Source organism: Nicotiana sylvestris, chromosome 6 (genome assembly GCF_000393655.2).
Source record: "Nicotiana sylvestris chromosome 6, ASM39365v2, whole genome shotgun sequence".
In the NCBI taxonomy this organism is placed as follows: Eukaryota; Viridiplantae; Streptophyta; class Magnoliopsida; order Solanales; family Solanaceae; genus Nicotiana; species Nicotiana sylvestris.
In genome coordinates, this window is record NC_091062.1 from 177,335,349 (window position 1) to 177,361,847 (window position 26,499).

Sequence of the window (26,499 nt, forward strand, 5' to 3'; positions counted from 1 at the left end):
ACCGGAAGTCCAACTCACGTCAAATAAACTCCGTTTTTCACCAAATTTCACAGTTATCGTTTAAATATTATAACAAGTTTGTACCAGGATCCGGAACCAAAATACGGGCCCGATACCAATGGTTTCAAACATTAATTCTTTTCTTCATTTCTTAGATAATTCAGTAAAACAATTTCTTTCAAAAATTGATTTTAAGGCTTGGGACCTCGGAATTCATTTTCGGGCATACGCCCAAGTCTCATATTTTACTGCGGACCTCCCGGGATAGTCGGAACACGGATCCGGATCCGTTTGCTCAAAGTGTTGACCAAAGTCAACCATAATCAAAATTTAACTCTAGCAATTTCTATTTCTCATATTTTCACATAGAAGGTTTTCTAGATATAGGTCCGGACCACGCACGCAAGTCTAGGTGAGGTAAAAAGGAGGTTTTTAGGCCTCGAAACACTAAATTTATTTCTAAAACTTGTGTTGTTGATTTCTAAGACATGTTTATTTTCGGATAGTCCAAAAACAGGGAAAACTCTATCCGATTTTTTAAAAAATATCGATGAGGCTTATTTGGGAGTACTAGCTCCTGAGCGCCGGTCGCGATCCTAAATTGGGTTGTGACAAATTATTACAACCAAAGTAGCTCGAGACCCATGCTTCATGAAATTCGAATTACTAATGTTTGTAAACCTGCCAATAATTGAGACAACTATGATATCTCTTACTTAAGTTGGTAGGTGAAAACTAGGCCACGAAAGATGGAATCCAATAATTCTTTTATTCTTGATGATACTTTATTTCTCGTGTCTCCTCCCATTCTTCTCAATTAAAAATTGGAAAAAAAGAGAAAAAATAAAAAAATATTATTCATGACTAATTTTTGACTGGATTTCTAGCTACTTCATTGCTTCGTTGGAATTTAGACTACCACAAAAAATATTGAGTGTTTTTTATATCATTGACTTGGGACAAACATTAAAACATATGAAGCTTTTTCCAGTAAAATATCACTAATTAAATTACGTACAAAGTAGGGGTAGAGGCGGACCCAGGATTTGAGCACGACGGGGGCACCACTGTGTGCTAATCACTAGCGATAAAATTTGGCATGCAAATCTTTGAAAATTTAATGATTATAATGACTTATTATCAACGTATAAACAAAAAGAAGTTCTAAAGAAAAGAAAACACCGAAAAAGAGAGATTTCTTCGCAAATTGGGTGCTATGGGAAGGAAAAATGTTTGATTGAGCATGTTTCGCACTTTAAAATTTCTAGTCGTTTTAATTAAAAAAATGGGCCAGAGATCAAAAAGACGTTCAAACTTTAAAGAAATCAAGATTAAGGATATGTTAATAGTAAAAAAGTAAAGAAGAGTCTAAAACTCTTAGTTTCCATTGCCGAGTCGGAGTCAATGTAAATGATGAAGAAGGCAGTGACATAAAGATTTGTATTTTTCTATTTGTGGAGTGATAAGTTGCAATTTGAAATTTTAATTTTAAGGGATGAATTTGAAAGAAAAAAATTAATTAAATATACTATTATGTATTAGAAGTTAGAACTAAACTATAATTGAATTCAAAAAAATAAAACCATTTGTTATTAAGTATAAAGCAAGTACGTTATATTCAATGAACTAAAAAATGTTGAAGAAGGGATTCGAACACAGAACATCTAGCAAATAAAGGAATTTGAGCGTCCAACACAACCACTTCTTCCGTCCATCTTATTGTGTCTAGGGGCACAACTAAAATATTTAAGGGGTCCTATATATAAGCGTAGCTATATATAACATATATATATACACAAGGTTTTTGCCGAGGCTAACAGGGTCCCGTGACCTCTCTACATACAACGTAGGTCCGCATCCGGGGGGGTTGATCTAGGTTATTAGCTTTTAATTCTAGACATTTTGACCCAAAATTTAGCAGGTAAATAAAATATGGCTATGTTAAATAAACATTACGTACATAGAAAAGTTTAGCTATCTTCCAAAATTTTGACCCAAACTACGACATAAATAAATAAATGAATTTTTTCCTAACTATACCATATATGAAACCTTATTACCCTAAATGTGCATAATTTGTTAATTACCCGTCCAGTCCACACTTTAACTACAATTTATATACCATTCGACTATTAGGCATTAAAAGGGCAGAATATTCCCTAAAAACGCGCTAAAATTAAGGAGAGAATCTTGGTGTTAATTGATTCTACATTAAATTCAATTTTTAAAAAAGGAAAGGAGATTTCTCATCTGCGTATTTTTCTCTAGAACTACAATTCAAATTCTCGAAAAAAAAAGAACAAACAATTCAAATTTTCGAGTTTCAACAACTCAAAGTTGAAAAAATCTGTTCTTCCATATATTTTCCACCATTGATAGCCATTAAAAAGCTTGAAAGCTTTGAATTCAAATTTGGATTTTCAAAAATCATTATTTGTTTGGATTGGGTATTGTTGTAAATAATTTGAAATATGTTTAGGAGTTTATATCTCAATTTTGAGGGGTTTTGGTGAAGATTAGACTTGGTTTTGACTGAATTTCAGATTGAAACTCGAAGAAGAAAAAGAAGAAGACATATTTTCAGAAATTGTAGATAAATTGTAGAATTGTAGATCAATTGTAGATAAATTGTAGATTGGGAAGACTAAAACTTCTACAAATCTTCTAGAATTATGTCGAAAATGCCAATTATGCTACAATTGAAATGAGAATTGGGATATTAAAATTCAATGTATCCAGTTTGTAGATATCTACAAATTTTCTACAAAAAATCTACAAAGAAACTACAAATCAGTTTACGTATGTATAAAGCAGTATTGTTTTGAAGGGTATCTACAAAATTACTACATTTATAGTACAATTACACTACAATCTATGTTGAAAAAATATGTTGACTACAAAATTTTCTCTTTATCTACAAAATTTCTACAAATAAACTACAAATCAATTTTTTCAGGATTGATGAAGAACAAAACAATAGAAGATACAGAAGATGGGCCACCGGAGTTGCTCTTTATTCATGGTGGCCATACAAGTAAAATTTCTGACTTCTCATGGAACCCATGTGAAGACTGGGTCGTCGCTAGTGTTGCTGCACACAATATACTACAAATCTGGCAGATGACGGAAAACATCTACCACGATGAAGATGATATACTCAATGAGTCTCATCTCTGTATTTTTTGAGAAGAAGAAGGAATGGAGAAGAGAAAGAAATGGGAGGGGAAAATGAATATGGTCAGATCTTAGGAATTAAGGGGAGAGAGGAACGTGGGATATATGAATACCTTTAATTAAGGAGTAAAAATTGCCCATTAATTAGACCCTTAATTAAGTATGGTATAGGATTGGTAATTTGGTTTACGGGTTTGTAATTAAATCAAACTTTAAACATTGAGGGTAATAAGGTTTCATATATGGTATAGATAGGTAAAAATCCCATAAATAAAATGAAATTATTTTTAGAATGAACCATATTCTAGACTAAATTATGACTTTCTAACAATTTAAATCTAATTGCTACTCACGTATATATATTGCAAAAGACATTTTCTCCTTTATTTTAAGAAAAAGAGAGGTACCTATTTATTTATGTATGTGGCGAAATCAGAGGACTTAATTTCTCGCTATCAAGCCACTTCGGAAGAATACCTCCAGACCCCGAGGACGTGGAATTGCGACCGAGTCTCCTCCCTCGGGGCTCGTCGAGGCCCGACCCAAAGAAGACAAAGGTCGAGGCTAGAGAAAAAGAGGAAGTTCCCAAGGCGCACGACTAAGTCTGACAGAGCTGGCCTACCCAGAGCCTGTGCCGAGGCGTCACATCTAGCCGTCCTATCTCCATGGTTTTACAATTAATGAATGTTGTACCATAACCGGATTCCCCTCCTATATAAGGGGAACCCACACTACTTTGTAAAGGGCTGATGTTGCTCCAACTATTCTCCATAAGACCAATAATATCTCTCTCTCTCTCTCTCTCTTCTCTCTAACTTGTTCGCTCGAGGCCACTTTAGCATTTATCACCTTTCATGCCTATTCTTCATTTATTGCTTGGTATTGGCCATAAAGAGCCTTGTTTGATCATACCTTAACTGTTATCCCATTCCCGATTATCCCCGATAGCTCGAGCTCGATCCGGATATCGACCCCGAGGCTTCTTCATCGACCAGTCCGAGGCTCGGGTGGCAGGCCCCTGGGTTTGATTACTGCCCCGTTTTACCTTGTATCTCTTTGTTAAACTTCATACTCTTAGAATCAACTGCTCTAACAACTAGCATAAAAATAAATCACGTATTTTTAGAATCTCATTTACAAATTTTATTGTTGTTACCATTTTTACGGTAAACAGTTTGGCGCCCACCGTGGGGCTAAAAATAATAGTGACTATTTTCTTGCTGGTATCATTACAAAAATGCAAGTTATCTTTCACACTTTTTCTTGTCCAAGATCTATTGATTTCAGGTCGAAATGTTTGGCTCGGTAAACAGGGTTGAAAACAACTACCTCAAAAATCACGGCGAAAACGATGTAGATGTTCCAGCCGTTGGCGCGCCACCGCAGAACCCTGATAACGCACCTGGACCGATTCCAGCGGACGCGGGTTCGCAAGACGCGCAGCAGGTCGACGAAACCTCGCACACCGACGGAAGCATGCAACATGACGACCAATAGGAAGCCCAAAAGACCCCGACATGGGAAGCATAGGAAGTCAGTCTTCACGATATTTTTGAAATGTTGCAGGCACAATAGTTGGCTATCACTCAGTTGCAAAGCCACCCGAAGACTCCCAGTACAGTAGCGCTGGAAATAGCTCCCCCCGCCGAACAAGTAACCGAGAGATCAAGCAATAACGGATCGGTAGCCGTCCCTGCCACAGTAAAGAGGCTCGAGGATCTCACCAAAAGGATCGAATCAGGTGAGAAATTTATAGCAGCCAACGATAAAAAGGTCGAGACCTACAACTCTAGGGTCGACCAAATCCCGAGCTCGCCCCCAGTCCTGAAAGGTGTAAATTCGAGGAAGTTCGTGTAACGGCCGTTCCCAGAGGAAGCGGACCCGGAACCCATTCCAAAGAAGTTCAAAATGCCAGAACTCCTTAAGTACAATGGGACCTCAGATCCCAACAAACACATCACTGCCTATACGTGCGCGAAAAAAGGTAACGACCTAAAAGATGATGAGATCGAGACTGTCTTATTGAAGGGGTTCGGGGAAACACTCCCAAAAAGGACCATGATGAGGCGTCATAACCTAGCTCCCAACCCCATAAATCCACTTACCATACCAACAGATTCCTCCATAAAGACATACGCCGATGCCATCGAAGCAATGACGAGAAAGCCTGACATATCTAAGGCCGAACAAAGGAAAAATGAAATGCTATGGGAATTCGCACCTCATTCCCTAATGGAACGAACGGGATTATCCCCGGTCTCGGATGACTGGGCAATACAGGCCTTCACTCAAATCCTAAACAAACCAAGCCCGACGATTTCAGGGCAGTTCAAACAGAACTTGATCAGGTACCCAGCCGAGATCTGGTCGGATGCCCGTACCCGGTATCAGTCGCAAATCAGAGTTGTGGATGACCATCCGGGAACCTCCTCAGGCTCAGTATACCCAAGCAGGCTCCTAGCAAAGAAACTAATGCCAAACAGAGGGAGGTACCTCCCGTGCGTCGCAGATAGGAGGAACGCCCCGAGATGCAATCTACCTTGCAACGATCGGAGAATGGCCCGAGTACAATATCCTTGAGGAATCGTTAACAAATCCAGATTCAATGGGGACGCATGGCCGGTAAGGGTGCCTCGCCCATCAGAGTACAATTTCAACATCGGTATACCAAACATCGTGTTCACCGTAAGCGAAACCAGGGACGTCAAATGGCTCAGACCAATTCAGCAGAATCCCTCTTAGGGGAATCACAGCTTGTTGTGTGAACTGTATAACGCGCATGACCACGGAGCCAAAAATGGCCACCAGCTCAGGAGGAAAACAGTCGTGCTACTCAATAAAAATCACCGCCAAGAACTGTTGAGCGATCAGGATCAAGTTCAGTTCCGAGTGAGGAAGGCGGTCAGGAAGAGCGAAGCAAATGAGCCGCAACGTATTGCCACGATAGTAGAGGAGCGGCGACACCCTCCAAGGACTCATAAAAGGGAGACTAAAATGCTCGTCACCAGGGAAAAGCGGATCCGGGGATACATTCCCAAGGACGCCCTCACATTCAGCAAAAAAGACACTGACACCTTGTCTCGGCCCCACACTGACGCACTGATAAACTTTTTCCTCACTCGATCCATTTTAAATAAAACATGTGCTCATGAGTTCAGGTAGCTCGATCAATGCTGTCGTACCGAGGATGATAGGGCGGTTCGGACCGCCAGGTCAAAATAACAACCACCTCTCGAATCCACTGGCAAATTCCAAATGGCGATCGCTACGACAAGGAGAAAGACCATTCTCTCAGTATTGCGTGACTGGCCCAGACCGGTGCACCGAGTTCCATATCATCAAAAGAGGCGCAAGGTGTGGACGCCTTATTCAGATGGCCGCGAACACGCCACATGAAAATGGTACCCTCCCCTTTTCGACAAAGAATGAAACCTCCAACGAAGGACGGGATTGAAACCATCTACAGGGAATGACACGTAACAAGGGGAAAGTGCGCATCACATAATGCATCGCCGACACTAATATCTCCGCTCTCGAAAGAGCCAAAGGGTAAGCGAACCACCTCTTTGATAAAGCCCGATTAAACACGGCGGAGGGCTATACTAAAGTCCTCATCCTGAAACAGCAAGAACATATCAAACCTCGGAATATTGCGTGCACATCCCTCCTTCGTTATTTTTCACTAACTTGTACGCAAACACCCGGCCAGGGCATTCGGAAGTGCTAACCCTACCCAAAGATTCCAAGGCCTTGACGGAGCCTGTCACACTCTTTCCCCTCAGCCGGACTTCCGCCCTGAAGAGGGTCTCGCCAGCAAGTTTCTTAGCGGAGCAACGTACCCCCTAAGGAGGATCCGACAAGATTACATGCCTTCTTTTGCAATCAAACGATGAGGGGCACCCCCCCTTGAAGGCGCCGTCCGCTCGGTAAGGCCGGGGAATGGCAGACTAAGTTTCAATAAGGAATCATTTACCAGACCAAACGGTCCAAGGAGCCGCGCCCGCATGGGCTGAGCTCACAACAACGAAATGACATGTATTTATGCTAAGCAATAAAATAGTATCTTTCAGCATCTCGTACTCCAAAGCAGGAAATTTCAGCATGCTCACGGCAGGGTCATTCCACCGAATGCATCCCGAAATACTCGGAGACTTAGTGTCAACAATTTGGTACCCGCACGACCCTAGGATCGAAACTCCGGGCTCATAAGGCCCCAACTAGGCAACTCCGAGCTCATGAATAATGGCCTTCGAGCCTAAGCAAACTCGATGACTCTGAGACTGTCATCAATCGCCATACACTGGAAAACCCGAGGCCGTTAGACCCCAAGCGGGCAGACTCGGTCTAGCCAGATCTATTTTACATAGCAACAAAACTGTAAGACCTCAACAGGCATGACAAACTATAAGACCTCAATAGGTATGAAAAACTGTAAGACCTCAATAGGCATGACAAACTGTAAGACCTCAATAGGCATGACAAACTGTAAGACCTCAACAGGCATGACAAACTGTAAAACCTCAACATGCATGAAAAACTGTAAGACCTCAACATGCATGAAAATTTTGTAAGACCTTACTACATGCATAAAACTTAATCCCGAAGTTTAGGCTATACGTCGCATTTGTAAGAATCCCGAAAGAGCATACCCTCGTGTAGACGCCTAAACTATCACTCGGGATCAAAAATAGCTCTGGCCAAACACATATGACTATGGTCAAAACGGCTACACCAGCCAAATTAACGCGACTCGGGGATGTCTGACTACCGCTAACAAAATCGCAGGCCATTACTTCGAATCTACTTCGAAAAGAACCGGTTAAAATAGGTTTCCCTCAACAGGCAAACGAGCTTCGACCATGTCAGCTCTAAATCACAAGGCTTCGAGCTACTCAGCCTACGAGATAAACCTTCCAAGGTGCTCGAACATCGCCGCTAATGACTTGAAATCGAGGTTCTTCTCGAACCGACGATGGGTCAAGCAAAATTATTTCAAAAAGACCTTAGCGATAGGAAAACAAAGCCTACAATATGCCTACAAGCAAAAGCATAAGAGCTATTGTTGCTAGCCAAATGAACCTCTGGCCGCACACTAAAAGGTCGCAACGACCAAACACCGTAAGAGCCACTATCGCCAGCTTGAAAATTGAAAACGTGAGGATTAAAATGAGCTCGAGTCGTAACCCGATTTGGAGACCGGATCCAAAATAGTTAACTACAATATGCCTAAGGGCACAACGTAAGTGCCATTGTCGCCAGCTAAATGAGCCTCAGGGCCACACACTTAAAAGGTTACTTCGACCCGAGGCATATAAAAGCCATTTTCATCCACCCATGTAGGCACAAAAAACTTGAGGGTCAATTAAGCTCGAGTTGCAACACGACTCGGAGACTGAGCCCAAAATAATTAAAACACAAATGCCCAAGGCGAGGAATAAAAACCATTATCATCTGCCTGTGCAGGCATATGAGATTGAAGGTCAAGTAAGATCGAGTCAAATCCTAACTCGGAGACTAAACCCAAAACAGCTGGGCAAAACACGAGAGCTCTAACGCCTACTCGCGTCAAAAATCGCACTTGACCAAGCATGAAAGAGCCTCCGGGCCTGTATAATGAGCTCCGGATCCAAAGGGCTCCCGCCAAACATCAAAACCAGCCCGCCTGGTCAAAAGCAATGCAGAAAGAGATACAAAAGAGATCAAGCTTCAAGTTTTCTTTTATCTATATACGCAAAAGGTGCGCTCTCCATCTAAAAATGTGCTCTACAAATGTCAAATACAAAATGGAAAAGTGGCAAAATCTACGCTCCGCTCCAGAAAGTTACGGCCTACCAGCCCTAGCTTCTCTTCGTAACGTCGGCAAGAAGTGACCGAGCATCACGCTCATCCGCCCTCGCACGTGCTAACTCCTCCGAGAGAACGAAACCCCTGGCGCCGATCTCTTTAAGTACCTCTCTTCGGGATCTGCAACGAACATACTCATCGATCCTCTTCTCACGATCGAGGGCCCGCTTCAACTCAACTTGGGCATCAGCAGCGTCGTTCAAATGAATCGCCATCTCCTGATCAGCCTTGGTCCGACTCAATACTGCTCCAGCACGAGCATCGAGTATCTCAGCCCTGACCTTCGAGAGATCGGACTCGAGCTTCGCCATCATATCCATTTGAACTGAAGCATTTTCATGAGCCAAGTGTAGTTGGGCCTCGAAGGAGGGAACCTTGGCCAAGGCACCCCTCTCCTCCAAAGCTTGAGCCTGCACCTGAGTCCTCAGTTCACCATAAGCATTCCTGACTCTATCAGCTTCGCCCCAAAGGTACTCCAAAGCCTCCGTCTTTTTCTGCAGCTAAGATAGGCAAAAAAAAATAACCTTAAGGGTCAAAAGAGTGAAACGCATACTACGAAGGTTACCTGCTCCATCAAATAGCTCTCGTAATTCGAGCTCCGGTACGCCTCATACCGCCAGTGCATCAACTCAACCTCCTTCTCCTTACTGAGGAGCCTAAGGGACTCACCCTCATCTAGATCTTTCCGAAGCCTAGCCCCATGATGGAGCAGATCAGACCTGAGCCTATCAAAGGCCTGCAAAAGAAAAACTCGATAAAAAAGGAAGACGCGAAGTACAGGAGGACTGCGTCGAAACTCACCATGAAGTGAAGCCGATGGACTTCCTCGAAGGCCGAGCACACTCCTGTTGATTCAGCCCCTTCGGCCCTGCAAGAACCAACCTCGGGTGAAGCATATTCACTCGGAGGAACCACCGTTCTAGAACCAAACACTCTGGGAACTGCAGGCTCGGGAAATGTCCTCTCTTCTAAGACACAGACCCGTTTAGCCCCATTAAAACCTCTACCAAACTACAGGTGCAAATCTCGTTTATCGCCATCATCCCTCAACTCGGAGGATGACGAATCCTTCCCCTCTCCGGAGGAGCACAACCTCGCTCCAAGGAACCGCCCGATACCTGCAATGGCAAAGCCGGTACGAAAGAAAGAGGAAAGTGTCATCTCAAATATACGGAGACCACGGTAAGAGCAGCGTACGCGCATACCCTGGTATTTCACTTCCTATCTGTCACGGGACACAGCCCGCCACTTACGCTCATCGCAAGTCGAATGGGTCGCCAACCTCCGGACCCAGCCGGGCAGATCAAGAACTTCGCCCAGCGTCTATGACGTTGCTGCAAAAAGGAAGGAGACATAATTACTCAACTGGTTTTTGCTATAAGCAAATCTAAGGAAGCACGAGACACTCCACTCACGCGCGTAATTCCATCCCTTAGGAAATGGCATGAGCTCCATGGGGATAATGTCAGCCGTCCGAACCTGGATGAATTGACTGACCCACTCTTGATCCTCATCTTCCTCATCATCGACAACATAGGGCATGGACGAACGGCACCACAAGGTTAATATGCCTCGATAATGAAAGGGCCGGTACAGCCTGACGAGGTGGATAAGCGTGAATTCAAGCCCAGCCTTCTCCGCAAAGAACCTCATCATCGACTCCACTCGCCAGAACGACGGATGTATCTGCGTCAAAGTAATCCGACACTTCAAGCAAAAATCAAGCACGACCCTATCAAGGGGGCCTAATGCGAAAAGATATAGGTATACGTTTAAGAATCCATCAGTAGAGTCCGTAATACTCTCATCCAGGGAAAACACCTACAGCACTATCCCCTCGCCCCATCCGCAGTATCTCCTCACCATCTCCAGATGTTCCTTTCTTATCAAAGACACAGTCTTTAGAGTGAACTCTCGCGGATCCTGAACACTGGGAGTGGAACTCTCCCTTCCCTGTCGGGTCGACTCTGAAGTAGTTGCCATGGCTATGGTGGAATTAACTGACAAAATCAGGGACGTGCGCCAACACTTTTTTGCGCCTGAAGAAACGAAGGACCCAATGCCAAGGCGGAAGGATAGCTATCTAAACTAATGAGATCATCCAAAGAAGCAAAAGCTGCCCCACATATGTGTGGGAAACATCAACGATTCTCCTATCCAAAGTAAGCCCCGGGAGGCCAACGGCCTCGGTATAGCTCCCGGGGTGGTACTCGATCCCCGAGACCTCAATCGACGAGAAGTTAGGCTTCAGGGATCCAAATACATCATTTCCAGCCCCGAGGTGGCGCCCGACCTCTGGGATCTCCAGCAAAAGGAAGTCAGGCTTCAGAAAGCCTTCAGCGCCATCATAGAACTCAAGGTGGTACCCCGATCTCGTGGTTTTCCTTTCTTAAAAGAAAAGTAAGCGCTTAAAGTTCCGCCCATAAAGACTCAAGGAGGGCTCAAGGCATCGCCTAAATATAGGCAGCCCCTCAACGGAAGTCCATCCACTACGCTTTAAAAGGCTATCTACATCAAGTTCAAAATAGACCCCTAGGTACCTGAAGCTGATCTTCGCTTAGGATACCGCTCTCAAAAACTCCAAAACTCAGCATACTATCTCCATATATCTCGAAGGGCCCGACGGTCCGAATCTATCAGACCAATTCAAGCTTGGCCCGAGGTACGATAATGGGCTCGAAAAAGAGCCATGCCAATTGGTAGAAGATCGGAAAGAATGCTCGCATCCGAGTTAGATATCAACGGTCGACAACAAAGGACAGCATTCAAAGGCCTCGAAGCACACAAGAATATACAATAATAGGGTACGAATCAAAAACAGAAGTCAAGGAAGTATCTTTATATTCATAAATATCCATGTACAGCAGCCCTCGAGGGGCCCTCTCATATGATTACAAAAGCCTACAAAGGATCTCTACACAAAAATGGAGGAACGTGAGGATGTACATGTGATGAAACCCAAGAACCCGGTCCATCCTGGAAGGTCCATCTCCGGTATCAGCATCCTCGAGCGCCGCCCCCTCGAGTTCGTATCCTCGAGGGCGATTCCTTTGACCGCCATCTCCTCTAGGCTCCCAACTGAATCCCGCAGAAGGTCCCCACCAAGGGAAAATATGAAGAAGAGGAAAAGGAGGGGATACAGAGGAGGCGAAGAAAAGAGACATGGCCAAAACCAAAGGTTGAAGATTCGGCGGGCCCCAACCTCAACGGCCGGTAGTGCCATTTTATCCTTGGGAAAGGAAAAACCCAAGGGATGAAGTGCCACACCAGGCCTAGGTAGGAGAGTGAGAAGTGGTGCATAGTCCGAATGATTGTCTATAAAAAGGGAGAACCGATTCCCCGTCTATCATCATCTCGGGCCAACGACAACAACAACCACAACAGCGACAGGACGACATGGTCGTGCTCGACAAAAGGAAGCTGCGATGAGAGGCCACAACACAACCTATAAGAGCTCTGCCAAACGACCTTGATGTTCCAAGATGGAAGAAGATGATAAGAAGAAATGGGCAAATGAGCCAATGAGGGCACTTGGATAGAAAAACAACGCCAAAGAGCCCCTATTTATAGGGGGTAATGACACGGTCATCGAGGCTTTGGAAGATTGACCGGTGGACGCAATTACTGCGTTCTTGAAGAACCGAATCGACGGCGATGCATTCATCTTGGAGAACAGGAATCGACAGTGCATTGAATGATGTCAAACACACAAGTCGAGGGGACACCCCGGTTGCCGCAAAAGCTCATGCCACAAGTTGCATCATTGGTATGATGTCACCCTGAGAAGCTCGTGGAGTTAGGTGTCAGAATCATTTCCCATCGCTTTGTTCTAGGAAACACGGAGACTATCTGTACGCGGCAAAATCAGAGGACTTAATTTCTCGCTATCAAGCCACTTCGGAAGAATACCTCGAGACCCCAAGGACGTGGAGTTACGACCGAGTCCCTTCCCTCATGGAAGGACGTGGAGTTGCGACCAAGTCCCCTCCCTCGGGGCTCGTCGAGGCCCGACCCAAAGAAGACAAAGGTCGAGGCTAGAGCAAAAGGGGAAGTTCCCAAGGCGCACGGCTAAGTCTGATAGAGCCGGCCTACCCAGAGCCTATGCCGAGGCGTCACATCTAGCCGTCCCATCCCCATGATTTTACAATTAATGAATGTTGTACCATAACCGGATTCCCCTCCTATATAAGGGGAACTTACGCTACTTTGTAAAGGGCTGATGTTGCTTAAACTATTCTCCATAAGACCAATAATATCTCTCTCTCTCTCTCTCTCTCTCTCTCTCTCTCTCTTTTCTCTCTAACTTGTTCGTTCGAGGCCACTTTAGCATTTATCACTTTCATACATGTTCTTCATTTATTGCTTGGTATTGGCCATAAAGAGTCTTGTTTGATCATACATTAACTGTTATCCCATTCCCGACTACCCTAATAGCTCGAGCTCGAGCCGGATATCGACCCCGAGGCTTCTTCATCGACTAGTCCGAGGCTCGGGCAGCAGGCCCCTGGGTTTGATTACTGCCCCGTTTTAGCTTGTATCTCTTCGTTAAACTTCATACTCTTAGCATCAACTGCTCTAACAAATAGCATAAAAATAAATCACGTATTTTTAGAATCTCATTTACAAATTTAATTGTTGTTACCATTTTCACGGTAAACAATTTCATTTATCATGTGCTTCTACCTTCTCTCTACTCTTGTCTTAATACAATGGGGTCGTTTTGTTTGTTAATAATATCTGTCTCTTTTCCGTTTCTCCTACACCAAAATACTGAGACTGAAAATTGATCTTGACACGAATAATAAAATAAAATATATATTAAAGAATAAATCACTCAATACACGAAGTAAATTAAGATAATAAAGACAAACCTCAGTATCTATCTAAGTTTTACTCTCTCCGGTTCACTTTAATTTTTTCGACTGTTTTCACATATATTAAGTAATCTATCTTTTAGCACTAATTAAAAATAAAATTGATTATATTAATCTTGATTTGTTCATTGGAAATATAAACACTTCTAGACTCTTTATCCCAAGGGCAACGTAAAAAAAATAAATTAATTTCTTTTTGATATCTCAAAAAATTAAATATTATGGATCATCAAAAAAAAAAAATGAAAGTGAACGGCGAGAGTGTTAGACGAAGTTAACTCGGTACTTTATGCTATGGAAAGATACTAAATTATCCAATAAAATAATGAAAGTGCACGCAATTTTTGCTAACACCACATTATTTAAGAATAAAAGTGAAAATAACAAAGACAACATAAAAGGTTCTTTGTATATATACATAGCAAGGAGAGAGTAAAGATACTAAAAAGACAACATCATAGATAAAGAATTTTCTCCCTTCATCAAAAATCAATGGCTTCTACTCTTACTACTACCACTACTACTCCTCCAACATATGATGTTGAAGATCAAAGTGACACCACATTTTCAACTCCAGTTTTCCGGCCGACGACTCGCCGGAGTTCATCTCTCTCCTCTTCTCCATCTCATTCTTCCAACTCTTCCTTTGGTTCATCACTCTCTTTCCATGATCTTGAACATTCCCCATTTAGCCCAACTACTCCTTTTCAATTCTCAAAAGGGGTACCTTTTTCTTGGGAGCAAATTCCTGGTATTCCAAAACAAAAAATTTCCAGGAAAAATAGCTCTTCTTTAGGCCAACTTCTTCCATTGCCACCACCAGCTGGAAATACTATACCAAATTCATCCAAGAAAAATAGTTTTTTTGATGAGTTTTCTCCCAAAAAATGTGCTAATGAAAGCTTCAGAAAAGATCCATTTTTTGCAGCATTTGTGGAATGTTCCAAAGATGATGATGAGCATAAGAGTTTTGGTGATATTTGGAAAATTAGTTCGTCAAAGGTACCATCAATAAGAAGTTTAAGTGATAGATTTGGATTCATTAGTATGTATTCTTCTTGCAAAACCACTTGTACAGTTTCTGAATCCATTGTTTATATTCCAAGATCAAGAAATTATCGTCGGAGCTAGTCATGATAGGTTAAATATTTAAGTCTTACTATTTCGTGTTCAATGTTCTCGTTGTAATTTTCATGAACATTAAACCTATGGTCTCCTTTTCTGTTTTACTTTTTACTTGTGATTTTTATCTTTTTTTTTGGATTTAATGTAATGCAACGTGAGGACAAGTCACTGTGTTTGTCCTGAATTAAATATGGAGTAGTACAATTATGGATATGTTATTTATTTTTGGGTACCTGTGTGTAGTTGTCTCTGGTTGTTTCAATAGTTTTAACAGGAATAATTAAGTGTCAAATTGGTTTGTTTAATGTATTAAGAATTGTAAATTTTCGTCATATATTCATACAATCTTGCATGAAAATCCTACCTTCTGTATTCCGATCCATGTGACGATTTCATGGCATTTGAGTAAAAGTCACATAAGCCCCATGTGAAATTTTTGTATTTTGGAATAATTTTTGGACAAAAGACAATACATAAGACACACACTCAACCACTCACTCTAAGTACTGCAAACAAAGTTTTAGGTTCTCAAGAAAAAGAAAGAATCAAAATACAAATGTCTTGTTGTCAATATGAATAAATTCTTACTGTTGTAATCAAGACAAATATATAATTTATAAGCTAAGCTCGCTGCTTTTAGCTAAACGTCGTTTTTTTTGTGCTTGGCCATTTTGTTTTCTATCGTTTTTTTATACATAAGTAATTGACTATGATTAATTCAGATTCACGTTTTATAAGTTCCACTAAAGAGAAAGCAATTCCTACCAAAAATAACTAATTTATTTCTTGAATGCTATTGTTATTTTCTAAGGTTGAGATTTAAGTACATATATACTTGTTACTCATAAATCAATTGGATTCATCGATTGGAAACTAAAAAAAGATACTCAAGTACTTAAAGAGGTTGGACTAAAGAAAGAAATCAAGAATATAAAAGGTGAAGGCCTAAGGTAAGGTGAAGGCCTAAGGTGTCACTAACTTTTTATTTTGCCTTTTGGTCTGAACTTTTCAATGTCTTATCCTTCATTCCCACTTGTGATGAAAGATAAGCTTCTATAGCATCCAAGAGAAGTATGGACAAATAACTAAGCAACAAAGCATCCAAAAACCAAGTTTAGCAATGTGCAATGAAGCTTTATCAAAAACAAATATTGAAACTAGCTATTCCATCATTATATATTCTAAACCACTATGTTTTTGGAGGTTCAAGTTAGAATCATTCTCAGTGTCATAATCAAAACAGAAACAAAGGAATAGTAGACAAACTTTTATTTAAATGTAGTGACAAGGGAAATGGGCGCCTAGTGTCATTTTTTAAATATATACTAGGCTAGCTATCATTTGTTTCTTGTCACAAAAACTTCAATAATTTCAAAGAACTAAGGACTAAAAAATCAAGAAATAGTTGAAGCCATCATTATGAGGAAACAAAAAGGAAAATGGAACTTTAGAAACATCATGGTAGCTAGGAACAAACAGGAGGGAGCCTTGACATAACTTGTAAAGTTGTTATTATGTGATCAGGAGATCATGAATTCGAGCCATGAAAATAGTTATCTTGCAAAAATGTAAGATAAGATTGTATACAATAGATCCTTATAGTCCGGTTATTTCCTGGACCCCAAACATAACGGGAGCTTATTAGTGTAGGTGACTGCCTTTATGGTAGCTAGGAACAAACAGCTACAACTTAGCAAAAAACATAGTTCATGTCGTACTATTATTGGACCTCTTTGATATCTTATTAAGCAAGCGTTCACCACTCTTTAAGAAATATTGTGAGATTCATATAATGAAAGCCTTGGTGGGGCATTCTTTTTGTCAATTTACTAACAAAGAGTGTTGAAATATGATTAATAAGTAGGTCCACTTTAGACTTTCTACCCAGCAGTTCATAAATCCACATCATATTTAATTAAAAGCCAGTTCTTTAGGAAAATAGCATCAAACTTGAACTTCAATTTATATTATTATAACAATTAAAGCAAATTTCACTTAGCCAAATTAAAATACAGAAAAAATCTTGTGTATTTAATTAAGAGAGCAAGCCTTAGGTACCAATAGTGCATTTTAAAGCCATATATATGAGCATAAGTCTAAAGCGAATAACAACCTTAGTAAATTTGAGTTGTTACATTAATGTCGGAGTGGCTTAATTAGTGCGTAGCCTTGTGCGAGGTAGTAGAACAAACCTCAACAAAGTTGCTGAATTTAAAGGTGGAGGTCTATGTCAAGCCTTCCTTAATCGATCTTAATGACTAAATTTTGTAGACATACAACCTTCAGAAAATAATAATAATATATAAAGGGTACCTCTTCAGTAATGCCAGCAGCAGAGCATAACATATATAGTACTAATGCCGCTCATAAGTTATATCCTTTTTATCTATTAATAGTAAGTTTTATAGAAGGGTATCCTCTTTTAATTATATTTAAAATTATAATAATTAAAGTTGGGAGAAAAAAATTACATAAACTAATATAATAACATAATTGTTATTTGTACGTTTGGCAGTAGTTGCATGAGATTCTTTGTGCTTCGGATCAGGGAGCATTTTTATTTGATTTGGTCATTGTAAATCACATGTAAGATAGGTTGGACCATGGTGTATAAGCTTAGCTATCACAAAATCTGTTCGGATATTAATGCCTTTTTTCCAATAAAATATCTTTTTGGACTTCTGTTTATACGTATTTTCTTCAAATTATCCATTTATAAACTTGGTCTTAACTTAATCAGGGTAAGTAACTTCTATTTATACAATAAAGCATAATAGGGCCTCACCCTAAGTAAGCAACTACATTTATGTATTTTTAGACTCAAGGTACAACCATACGGGCCTAATGTACAATACCATATTCTAGTATCCATAATTAAGGTTAACTAAAACAAGGTTACCATGTGTGGCTAAACTTTGAATTAATTAAAACTAGTAATAATGATCACGTCTATCAAAGAGTACACGTAGCATACAGAGATGATAAAATGCATAAATTAAATCATATCTGAGATTGTTTGACCATATCTTACGTAAATATCCAGATATGCACTAGAATTGCAAAACTCTCTATGGTATTTAATTAACAGCCTGTTTAGCCAAATTTCAAAATTTGGTTATTTTTAGAGTACTTCTTTCCAAATGGAGTTGATATTCTTGCGTTAGTCCTCAATTTTTTTTTACTACTTCTGCCACTTTCAATTTACATGCATTACATTCCTCAATCCTTCTGCTTGTGTGAAACTCAAACTTTAAGCTTTTCAAACCTCAATCTTGCCAACTGAGTTCTTTTCATTAGTATATTGGTAGCTCTTTAATTACTAGCCAATTACTAGCCATGATTTAGGGGCATTTCTCAGTAAAATTGCACGGAGCGTCCTATTTGGTCGCCCCCATTTAACCTATACCAATTTTTTTTTAAAACTTTTAAGTTGTACCCATTTTTTAAATAATTTCAACCCTCTTTCTCCTCCTCCTTCTCCTCCTTTGTTTTCGTCTTCAAGTTACAAAACAAATTGGTATTTATCTTCAGAAGCAACACTGCTTTAGTTATAAGGTCAATTTTTTTTAATTGAACAGTTCGACAGTTGTACTTTTGCTCCAAATTTACAGCAAATTAGTCTTAGGAAAAAGTTTAAGTTACCAGTAGGGTTTGCTTTGGATTGCTCACTGTTGGAAAGCGTTTTTGTAAGGCCAATTGTTTGTGTGCCCTTTGGAAATATATATATTTCTTGGTATGATTTTTGTGCAGTATATATTCATACGCCTCTCTACTTATTTTTGTTTGTTTGAGCACCGTTATTCCTTCTTTTGTGACATATAACGAGCATCTTGTGGCTTTCTTAAAAACATAACTTGCTCATTCTAGTCCAGCAAACAACCACTAGCTACAACTAAGGCAAAACAACAAAAATACAGCTAGAAAATTATAATTGACAAATACAACAAATTAACAAAAACTTCAACTCTAGAGTTGAAGTTTGTCAGTTACAAAGACAAAAACTTCAGCTCTAGAGCTGATGTTTCTCAGTTACAACACAAAAACTTTAGCTCTAGAGCTGAAGTTTCCCAGTTACAACACAAAAACTTCAGCTCTAGAGCTGAAGTTCGCCAGTTACAAAACAAAAACTTCAGCTCTAGAGCTGAGCTTCAGGCCCGGCTACTAGAATGCTGAAATTTTGCGTGATTGCCTTTGCTACTTCAGTCCCGTGTGCTGAAGTTATGCGAAAAAGCGGGTACGCTTGCAATTTTTTTTACAAAGCGGGCACAAGTTAAAATGTGACACAAAAAGCAGGTATAGATGCAAATGCCCCCATTTCTCAAGTTTTTTTTGTTTCTCATCCGGTGTCCGGTATCCGTATTGGAGCCCAATTATATTCGAATTCGCACCACGTAGGGCACATTCGAGGGGAAGCTCCCTACCAAGAATTTTTCATACTCAGGACTTGAACCCGAAACCTCTAGTTACGGCAAGGGCATTCCCATCTATTACACCATGGTGGTTTTCTCAAAGGTTAGTAAAGCTCAGAATTTCTTGGAATTTGCAATCCAAGGTTGTTCATAGAATCTCCACTGATGCAATTTCTTTTTCGGAACATGTCTGCAAGTCTGCTCATGAGAGAGGGAGCAATGAAATAAAAGTGAAGTGAAGTTGTTTTTGATTTAAGCATATCTTTCGCACAAAGTTACTATAATATGCTGTTTCTAGAGGGTATCTTGACTAATTGACTATTTAAGAATCTATTAGATGGAGTACTTATTATATTCAACTTTGTGTTTGCTATGATAGTTGTAGCCTCCAAATGAACAATTCTAATGGGAAAGAGATTAAAAGTATTTCTCTATTTGACTGTAATCATCTCGTTCTTCCAGAAATTCTGCTTGCAGAGAAAGTCTTGAAGCTCAAAAAGGTAAAAGTAGAGTAAATAACTAAGCCTGGTCAAGTAGTATCCATATATAAAGAATTTATCACTCCTTTTCAAGAAACACATTACAAAGAAAAAGGAAAGAGATTTTCAACTTTTAATCTCTTAGATCCCTTGAATGGCAGTTTTGGAGCAACGTTCAAGTTGTTACGGGTTTGAGTCGTAAAAATAAACCCTGTAGACTAAGAGGGTAAACGAGTGGGTCGGATATGGGACGGGTCTAGAAGGGGTAATGAAAAACGGATAAATTATTCGATCCGACCCATATTTAATACGAATAAAAAATGGGTTAACCGGCGGATAATTTTGGCAATCATATATATATATATACATGGCTTTTTCAAATATGATCACTTTTGGGATAATTCATATTCTTCCAAACTTGAGGAACCCCCAATTTGAAGGTTTACAAATGTAAAAGTTAAACCCATTGGTTATCCATTTACTAAATGGATAGTATGGTTCTTATCCATTTTTGACCCATTTTAAAAAAAAGTTTATTATCTAACCCATTTTAGTGGATAATATGGGTACATTTTGCCACCCCTAGAGTAGGCTGTCTACATCAAACCCCTAGAGGTACGACACTTTTCCGAACCTTACGTAAATGCAGAATACCTCGTGCATCGAACTGCCATTTTTAATCTATTAAATTTCTTGTGAGAAAAGGGAAAGAGAGCAATACAATTATTTATACTCTTCATCTGCGAGCTTAATACTAAATTATGCACCGACAAGGAAATGTAGATTGCAAGTATATTCCTCTAGTTATTTTCTCCTTTTATTTGTGGTCTCAAATTATGATGGCTACATAATGTCAAAATGCACGCATGCAACTTCTGAGGCACAAGTAAAATTAGTAAAGCTGGAAGCCACTAGATTGGTAAAACATTATGAATAACAAGTCACCAAAAACTTGTAAAAGTTAATTTTTTTACTATGTCTTTTTAGATATACTTCCAGATCTTGTGATGGTTATTTTATTTATTTTCAAGAGTCGCCAAAAATGTTTAGTCAGATTATTAAAATATGTTTTATCATTTTGATGAAACAATGCAACTTACAGTAGTTTTCAATGATCTTGTGATGGTTGTTTTATTTATTTTCAAGAGTCACCAAAAATGTCTAGTCAGATTATTAAAATATGTTTATCATTTTGATGAAACTATGCAACTTACAGTAGTTTTCAATAATTTTTCAAGTCTAATATAAAATATTAATCCAATAATTGAATAGAATTTAAGTTTAGCTTTGAATAAAATGAATCAAAGTAAATATCGACATCTGGAACATTTAATTTGTGATTAAACAGTCTTCATCATTGAAAAGTTTTATATTAATCCTAGCGAGAAGAAAACCATATTATTTCTAACTACCAACTTTAATTTAAATCATGAGCGTCGCATTTTGTTATCCAAAAATAGCAAATTTACATGAGTCCCACATCTAAAGCATTTATTACTAGCCACCATGGTAGAAATTTCTCCAAGTTTTCCTATTAATATCAATACCTCAATTATTGAAGTACCATACTTGATGTGTAATTATTATTATTTTGACTTTCTACTTAGTGTAAAAAATATTAGGTGATGAAAATTTTGAAAAATATTATGTTAACATTGAACGTTTCCTTAAATGTTACATAAGTTTTTGTAAATGCTAGCAATGAATGTAAGATGGCTCGAAAACCACCGTTAAAACAAGTTCATAGAAAAATCCATAGAACTCTATTTTATAAATTTAAACCATTTGTAAATGCCTAAATTTTGTTTTTTCTTTTACATTATATTTTAAATAATTATTATGTGTGTAGTTATAAGTTTTGAATTAGATTATCATTAAATAGTTTGATAAGGGGTTAAGGGATTAGGTTGATGCTTTATTTAGCCGAATTGGGCCAAAACTAGCCCACAAATTCGAGCCAGGATCCGGTCCAGGCCATGTGATTTGGGAGACGCCCAAAATGGCATCATTTTGATAAATGAAGCAACATCAAATCTCAACCCTTCATCTCTTCCTCATCCAACGACCATCATTTGATCTCTCTTCTAGGTATTTAAGACTTAGAGAGGCCAAAAATTTGCCACATTTTTTCCTTAATTATTTTCTTTCTTCCTCTCTCTTTACTCTCTCCTTTCTCAACCGTCCGCCGCTGGAAATCGCCCAACGGCGGCCAACCTCCAAACACCCCCAAATTACACCAATCTTTTTCTCTTTTCATCCTCTACCCATATCCAAACCCCAAATCCCCGAAATTACCCTCAATCTCACCAAATCTACCCCTAAACCTAAAAAACCTAGCTATCGCCACCCTAAATTCGGCGAGCTCTAACCTTCTACACCCCACAAAACCTACATAAACGTGTAGATCTCAAGGAGATCTAAACTTTTCCCATAGATTTACCCCGAAACTTCGCATCACCGGCCAGCCACCCTCACCACCTTACTGTCTCCTTACTGCCACTACCTTTGCCTCCTATTTCTCTCCTCACACTGGCCTCAAGCGAGGTGTATTGTGGATTTCACCAAAATCACTCTCCGATTTACCAGAGTTTATGGTTTCGATGAAAATCAACAATGGAAGCTCGTTCGAGTCGTGACATTTCTATCACAACGAGTCGTACCACTCCCTTGGGCATTGGAATTGCTGGTATACCGTAATTTTATTACCTGTCCCTAATTTAATTTTGTAATTGTGTTTAGTTTGTAGTAATGGTCCAAATTATATTTCTATTCATTTTTTATTCATGTGTGATCATAATTCTAATTTTGTTGTTAGTTAGTGATCAATTGTCCAGCATTGTTTTAATTGTTAAAATCTATTTGTTTGGTTTATGCATTTGTCTGAATCAGTGTTGTTAATCCACGATCAGTGATTCATATTAGTTTCATTGACAATTACTAATGCTAGTCGTTGCTTAATTCTTTCGAGTCATGTATTAGTTAGTCGTTTAGTTTGTCATTAAGTTTTTGATTTTGTCATGACCCGGATTTCTCACCGTCGGAACCGTGATGGCGCCTAACATCGCACTCGCTAGGCAAGTCAACGTTAGAGTTATATTCACCTTTTTCCATTACATTTTTATAGTCAAAATTAACAAGCTAAATTAAACTGAAATAGATGAGGAAGTACATAATAAACCGGTTATCTAATTACTATTAACAATACCAAAACTGTTATCACCCAAAAACTAGTATCACAATCCACGAACGTACTACGAGTTACTACAAATACTGGTCTGAAAAAAATTACATCTGTCTCGAAAGAAAGGAAAACAGGAAAGTATAAACATAGGAGGGGACGTCAGGGTCTGCGGACGCCTACAGGACTACCTTGGGTCTCCTAGATGAATGCCTACAACCGACCTCTCGATCAGCCATAACCAGCTCCAAAATCTGCACATAAAGTGCAGAGTGCAGTATCGGTACAACCGACCCATGTACTAGTAAGTGCCGAGCTTAACCTCGATGAGGTAGTGACGAGGCTAAGGCGGGGCATTTACAATATAACCTGCATACAGTTTATAATAATGCAAAAGGAAGTACGAAACGAAATGGAACAGTAACTTGCAGTAGAAAAATAAATACGGAACCCAATTATCCTGCCAGTACTCAACTATAACCAATCCTTAAGAGAGTTACAATGCTACAGAATAAAATCACAGCAGAGGAAGAATACATAAACAACAAAATGATGCGATGCGCATCCCTATCCCACCATATCATCTGTAACAATATGAAAATCACCCTTATTACTCATGTTGCAGCGTGCAACCTGATCCCACCAGTACAACCTTATTGCTCCTCAATATATCACCATTATTCCTCCTGTTGCGGCGTGTAACTCGATCCCACCTATCCACCATTATTACTCATATTGCGGCGCGCAACCCGATCCCACCAGACAATCATATTTCACCCTTATTCCTCCCCAATATACTACCCTTATTCCTCATGTTGCAGCGTGCAACCCGCTCCTACCATATCAGTATCAATCACACAATAAGAACAAGTATTTCACTATTTAACTCAAAACCCTCCACAACATATGCCTCAAACCAAAGCATACGGAAATCTATACAATTATGAAACTTCATCAATTAATACTACGCAACGAGACCAACCAAAGTGTACCATGAAACACCGGTAAACCAACTTAAACCAATAATAAGATACAATGAACTACGGAACAATTAATACCTTCAATAAAAAAACAACATCTAACCAGAAGCAATTAGACAGGGAAACTCCACTAAGCATGTAGCAGTTAAGACAAGAAAATAATATATTAGGAACAGGGAAGGGAACAGGCTAAACAGATAATTTGGCGGCGCATAGGTACTCGTCACCACACCTATATGCCACATACATGGAATTTCACATAGCAAATAAGTCGGAAATTCCTAATCCCTCAAGTCAAGGTTAGACACAACACTTACCTCAATCCACCGGCCAATTCAAAGCTTAATTACTGTTTTTCCTCTAGGTTCCACCTCCAATCTACTTCTATCTAGTCATAATTAATTTAATAACATCAATTATTGCTAATCAATCCCAATGCATAATTATAGGTTTCCCAATATTTTTCAAAAAACGTCAAAAATCGACCTCGGGCCCGCCGAACCAAAATCTGAAATTCAAACCAAAACTCGATTACCCATTTACCCCTGAGCCTGAATATACAATTAGTTTTGGAATCCGACCTCAATTGAGGTCCAAATCCCCAAATTTTGAAATTCCTAAGTTCCACGCAAAAATTCCCAATTCCACCATGAAAAAACGTAGATCTAGGATGAAATCTTGTGAAAAAAAGTAAAAGATTGAAAGAAATGAGTTAAGAATCATTTACCTATGATTTGGGAAAGAAAAAGCCTTTGGAAAGTCATCTCTTATATTCTAGGTTTTGAAAAATGGGAGAATGAATGAAAAATCCCGTCTAAGTCACTTTTACACAACTGCAGATGTCGCATTTGCGACCAGAGTTTCGCAATTGCAAAGCTCGCAAATGCGAAGGTCCCATCGCAAATGTGAGAACACTTACACCTCTGCTGCATTCGCAATTGCAAAGGAAAATTCGCAATTGTGAACATGAACCCCCGCAAATGCGACAAAATGATCGCATTTGCGCTCACTTCCCCTTCCTACCTTACTTCACAAATGCGAAGAAATCTTCGCAAATGCGAGAATTTCTGGCCCAGCCTTCCTTCGCAAATGCGATGAAGGCCTCGTAAATGCGGAACCTGTGGGGTTCGTAATTGCGATGCCTGATCTCGCAAATGCGAGATCACAGGTTCAGCCATACCAACAAAATTTTCTAAGTTTCAAAACACTTCGTAGCCTATCCGAAGCTCACCCGAGCCTTTCGGGTTCCAAACCAAACATGCACACAAGTCATAAAATATCATACAAACTTGCTCGTGCGATCAAATCGCCAAAATAACATCAGAAACTACGGATTTAACACCAAAACACATGAAATCCTTAAGAACAATTGAAATTTCTCTTTTCTCAACCGGATGTCTGAATCACGTCAAATAAACTCCGTTTTCACCAAATTTCACAGACATGATTGAAATATCATATTAAACCAGTATCAGGCTCCGAAACCAAAATACGGGCCCGATACCAACGAGATCAAAGATTTATCAATTTCTTTAAATCCTTAGATTTTCAGTTTAACAATTTTTCACAAAAATTCATTACTCGGGCTAAGGACCTCCAAATCCGATTCCGTGCATACGCCCAGGTCCCATATTTTAATACGGACCCACCGGGACCGTCAGAACATGGGTCCGGGTTCGTTTACCTAAAACGTTGACTGACTCCAATAGAAATTAACTTTTTAAGCCAAAAATTATTATTTTATCAATTTTCCGCATAAAGGCTTTTCCGGAAATAGGGTCGGACTGTGCACGCAAATCGAGGAGTAAGAAAATGACTTTTTGAAGACCTCGGAACACGGAATTGAGTTCTAAAACAGAAGATGACCTTTTGGGTCATCAGATTCTCCACCTCTAAAACAACCATTCATCCTCAAACGGACATATAAAAGTACCTGAGTCGGTGAAAAGATGGGGATATCTACTCCGTATATCGGACTCGGACTCCCACGTAGCTGCCTCAATAGGCTGACCTCTACACTGTACACGGACCGAAGGATAACTCTTCGATCTCAACTAATGAACCTGCCGGTCTAGAATAGCTATCGGCTCCTCCTCGTAGGTCAAATTATTGTCCAACTGGACAGTATTGAAATCTAACACGTGAGATGGATCGCCGTGATACTTCTGAAGCATGGACACATGAAACACTGGATGCACTGTTGATAAGCCTAGTGGCGACGCAAGTCTGTAGGCCACCTCTCCCACTCGATCAAGGATCTCAAAAGGCCCGATGAAACTAGGGCTTAACTTTCCCTTCTTCCCAAACCGCATCACACCCTTCATGGGTAACACTCGAAGCAACACTCTCTCTCCGACCATAAATGCCACATCACGAACTTTATGGTCCGCATAACTCTTTTGCCTGAACTGAGCTGTACGAAGTCTATACTGAATG

General features: G+C 39.8%; 1 protein-coding gene across 1 annotated transcript; it reads left to right on the top strand.

Moving 5' to 3' along the window:
- Positions 1 to 14,384: 14,384 nt before the first annotated feature.
- On the top strand, positions 14,385 to 15,023 carry LOC104214312 (uncharacterized). The gene has a single exon (XM_009763962.1). The coding sequence runs from the start codon at positions 14,385 to 14,387 to the stop codon at positions 15,021 to 15,023; it is 639 nt and encodes a 212-aa protein (XP_009762264.1).
- The last annotated feature ends 11,476 nt before the right edge of the window (positions 15,024 to 26,499 follow it).

What these genes read in the sequence shown, in the direction of transcription:
- LOC104214312 (XM_009763962.1), top strand. Translation starts at nt 14,385, where the DNA reads ATGGCTTCTACTCTTACTACTACCACTACTACTCCTCCAACATATGAT.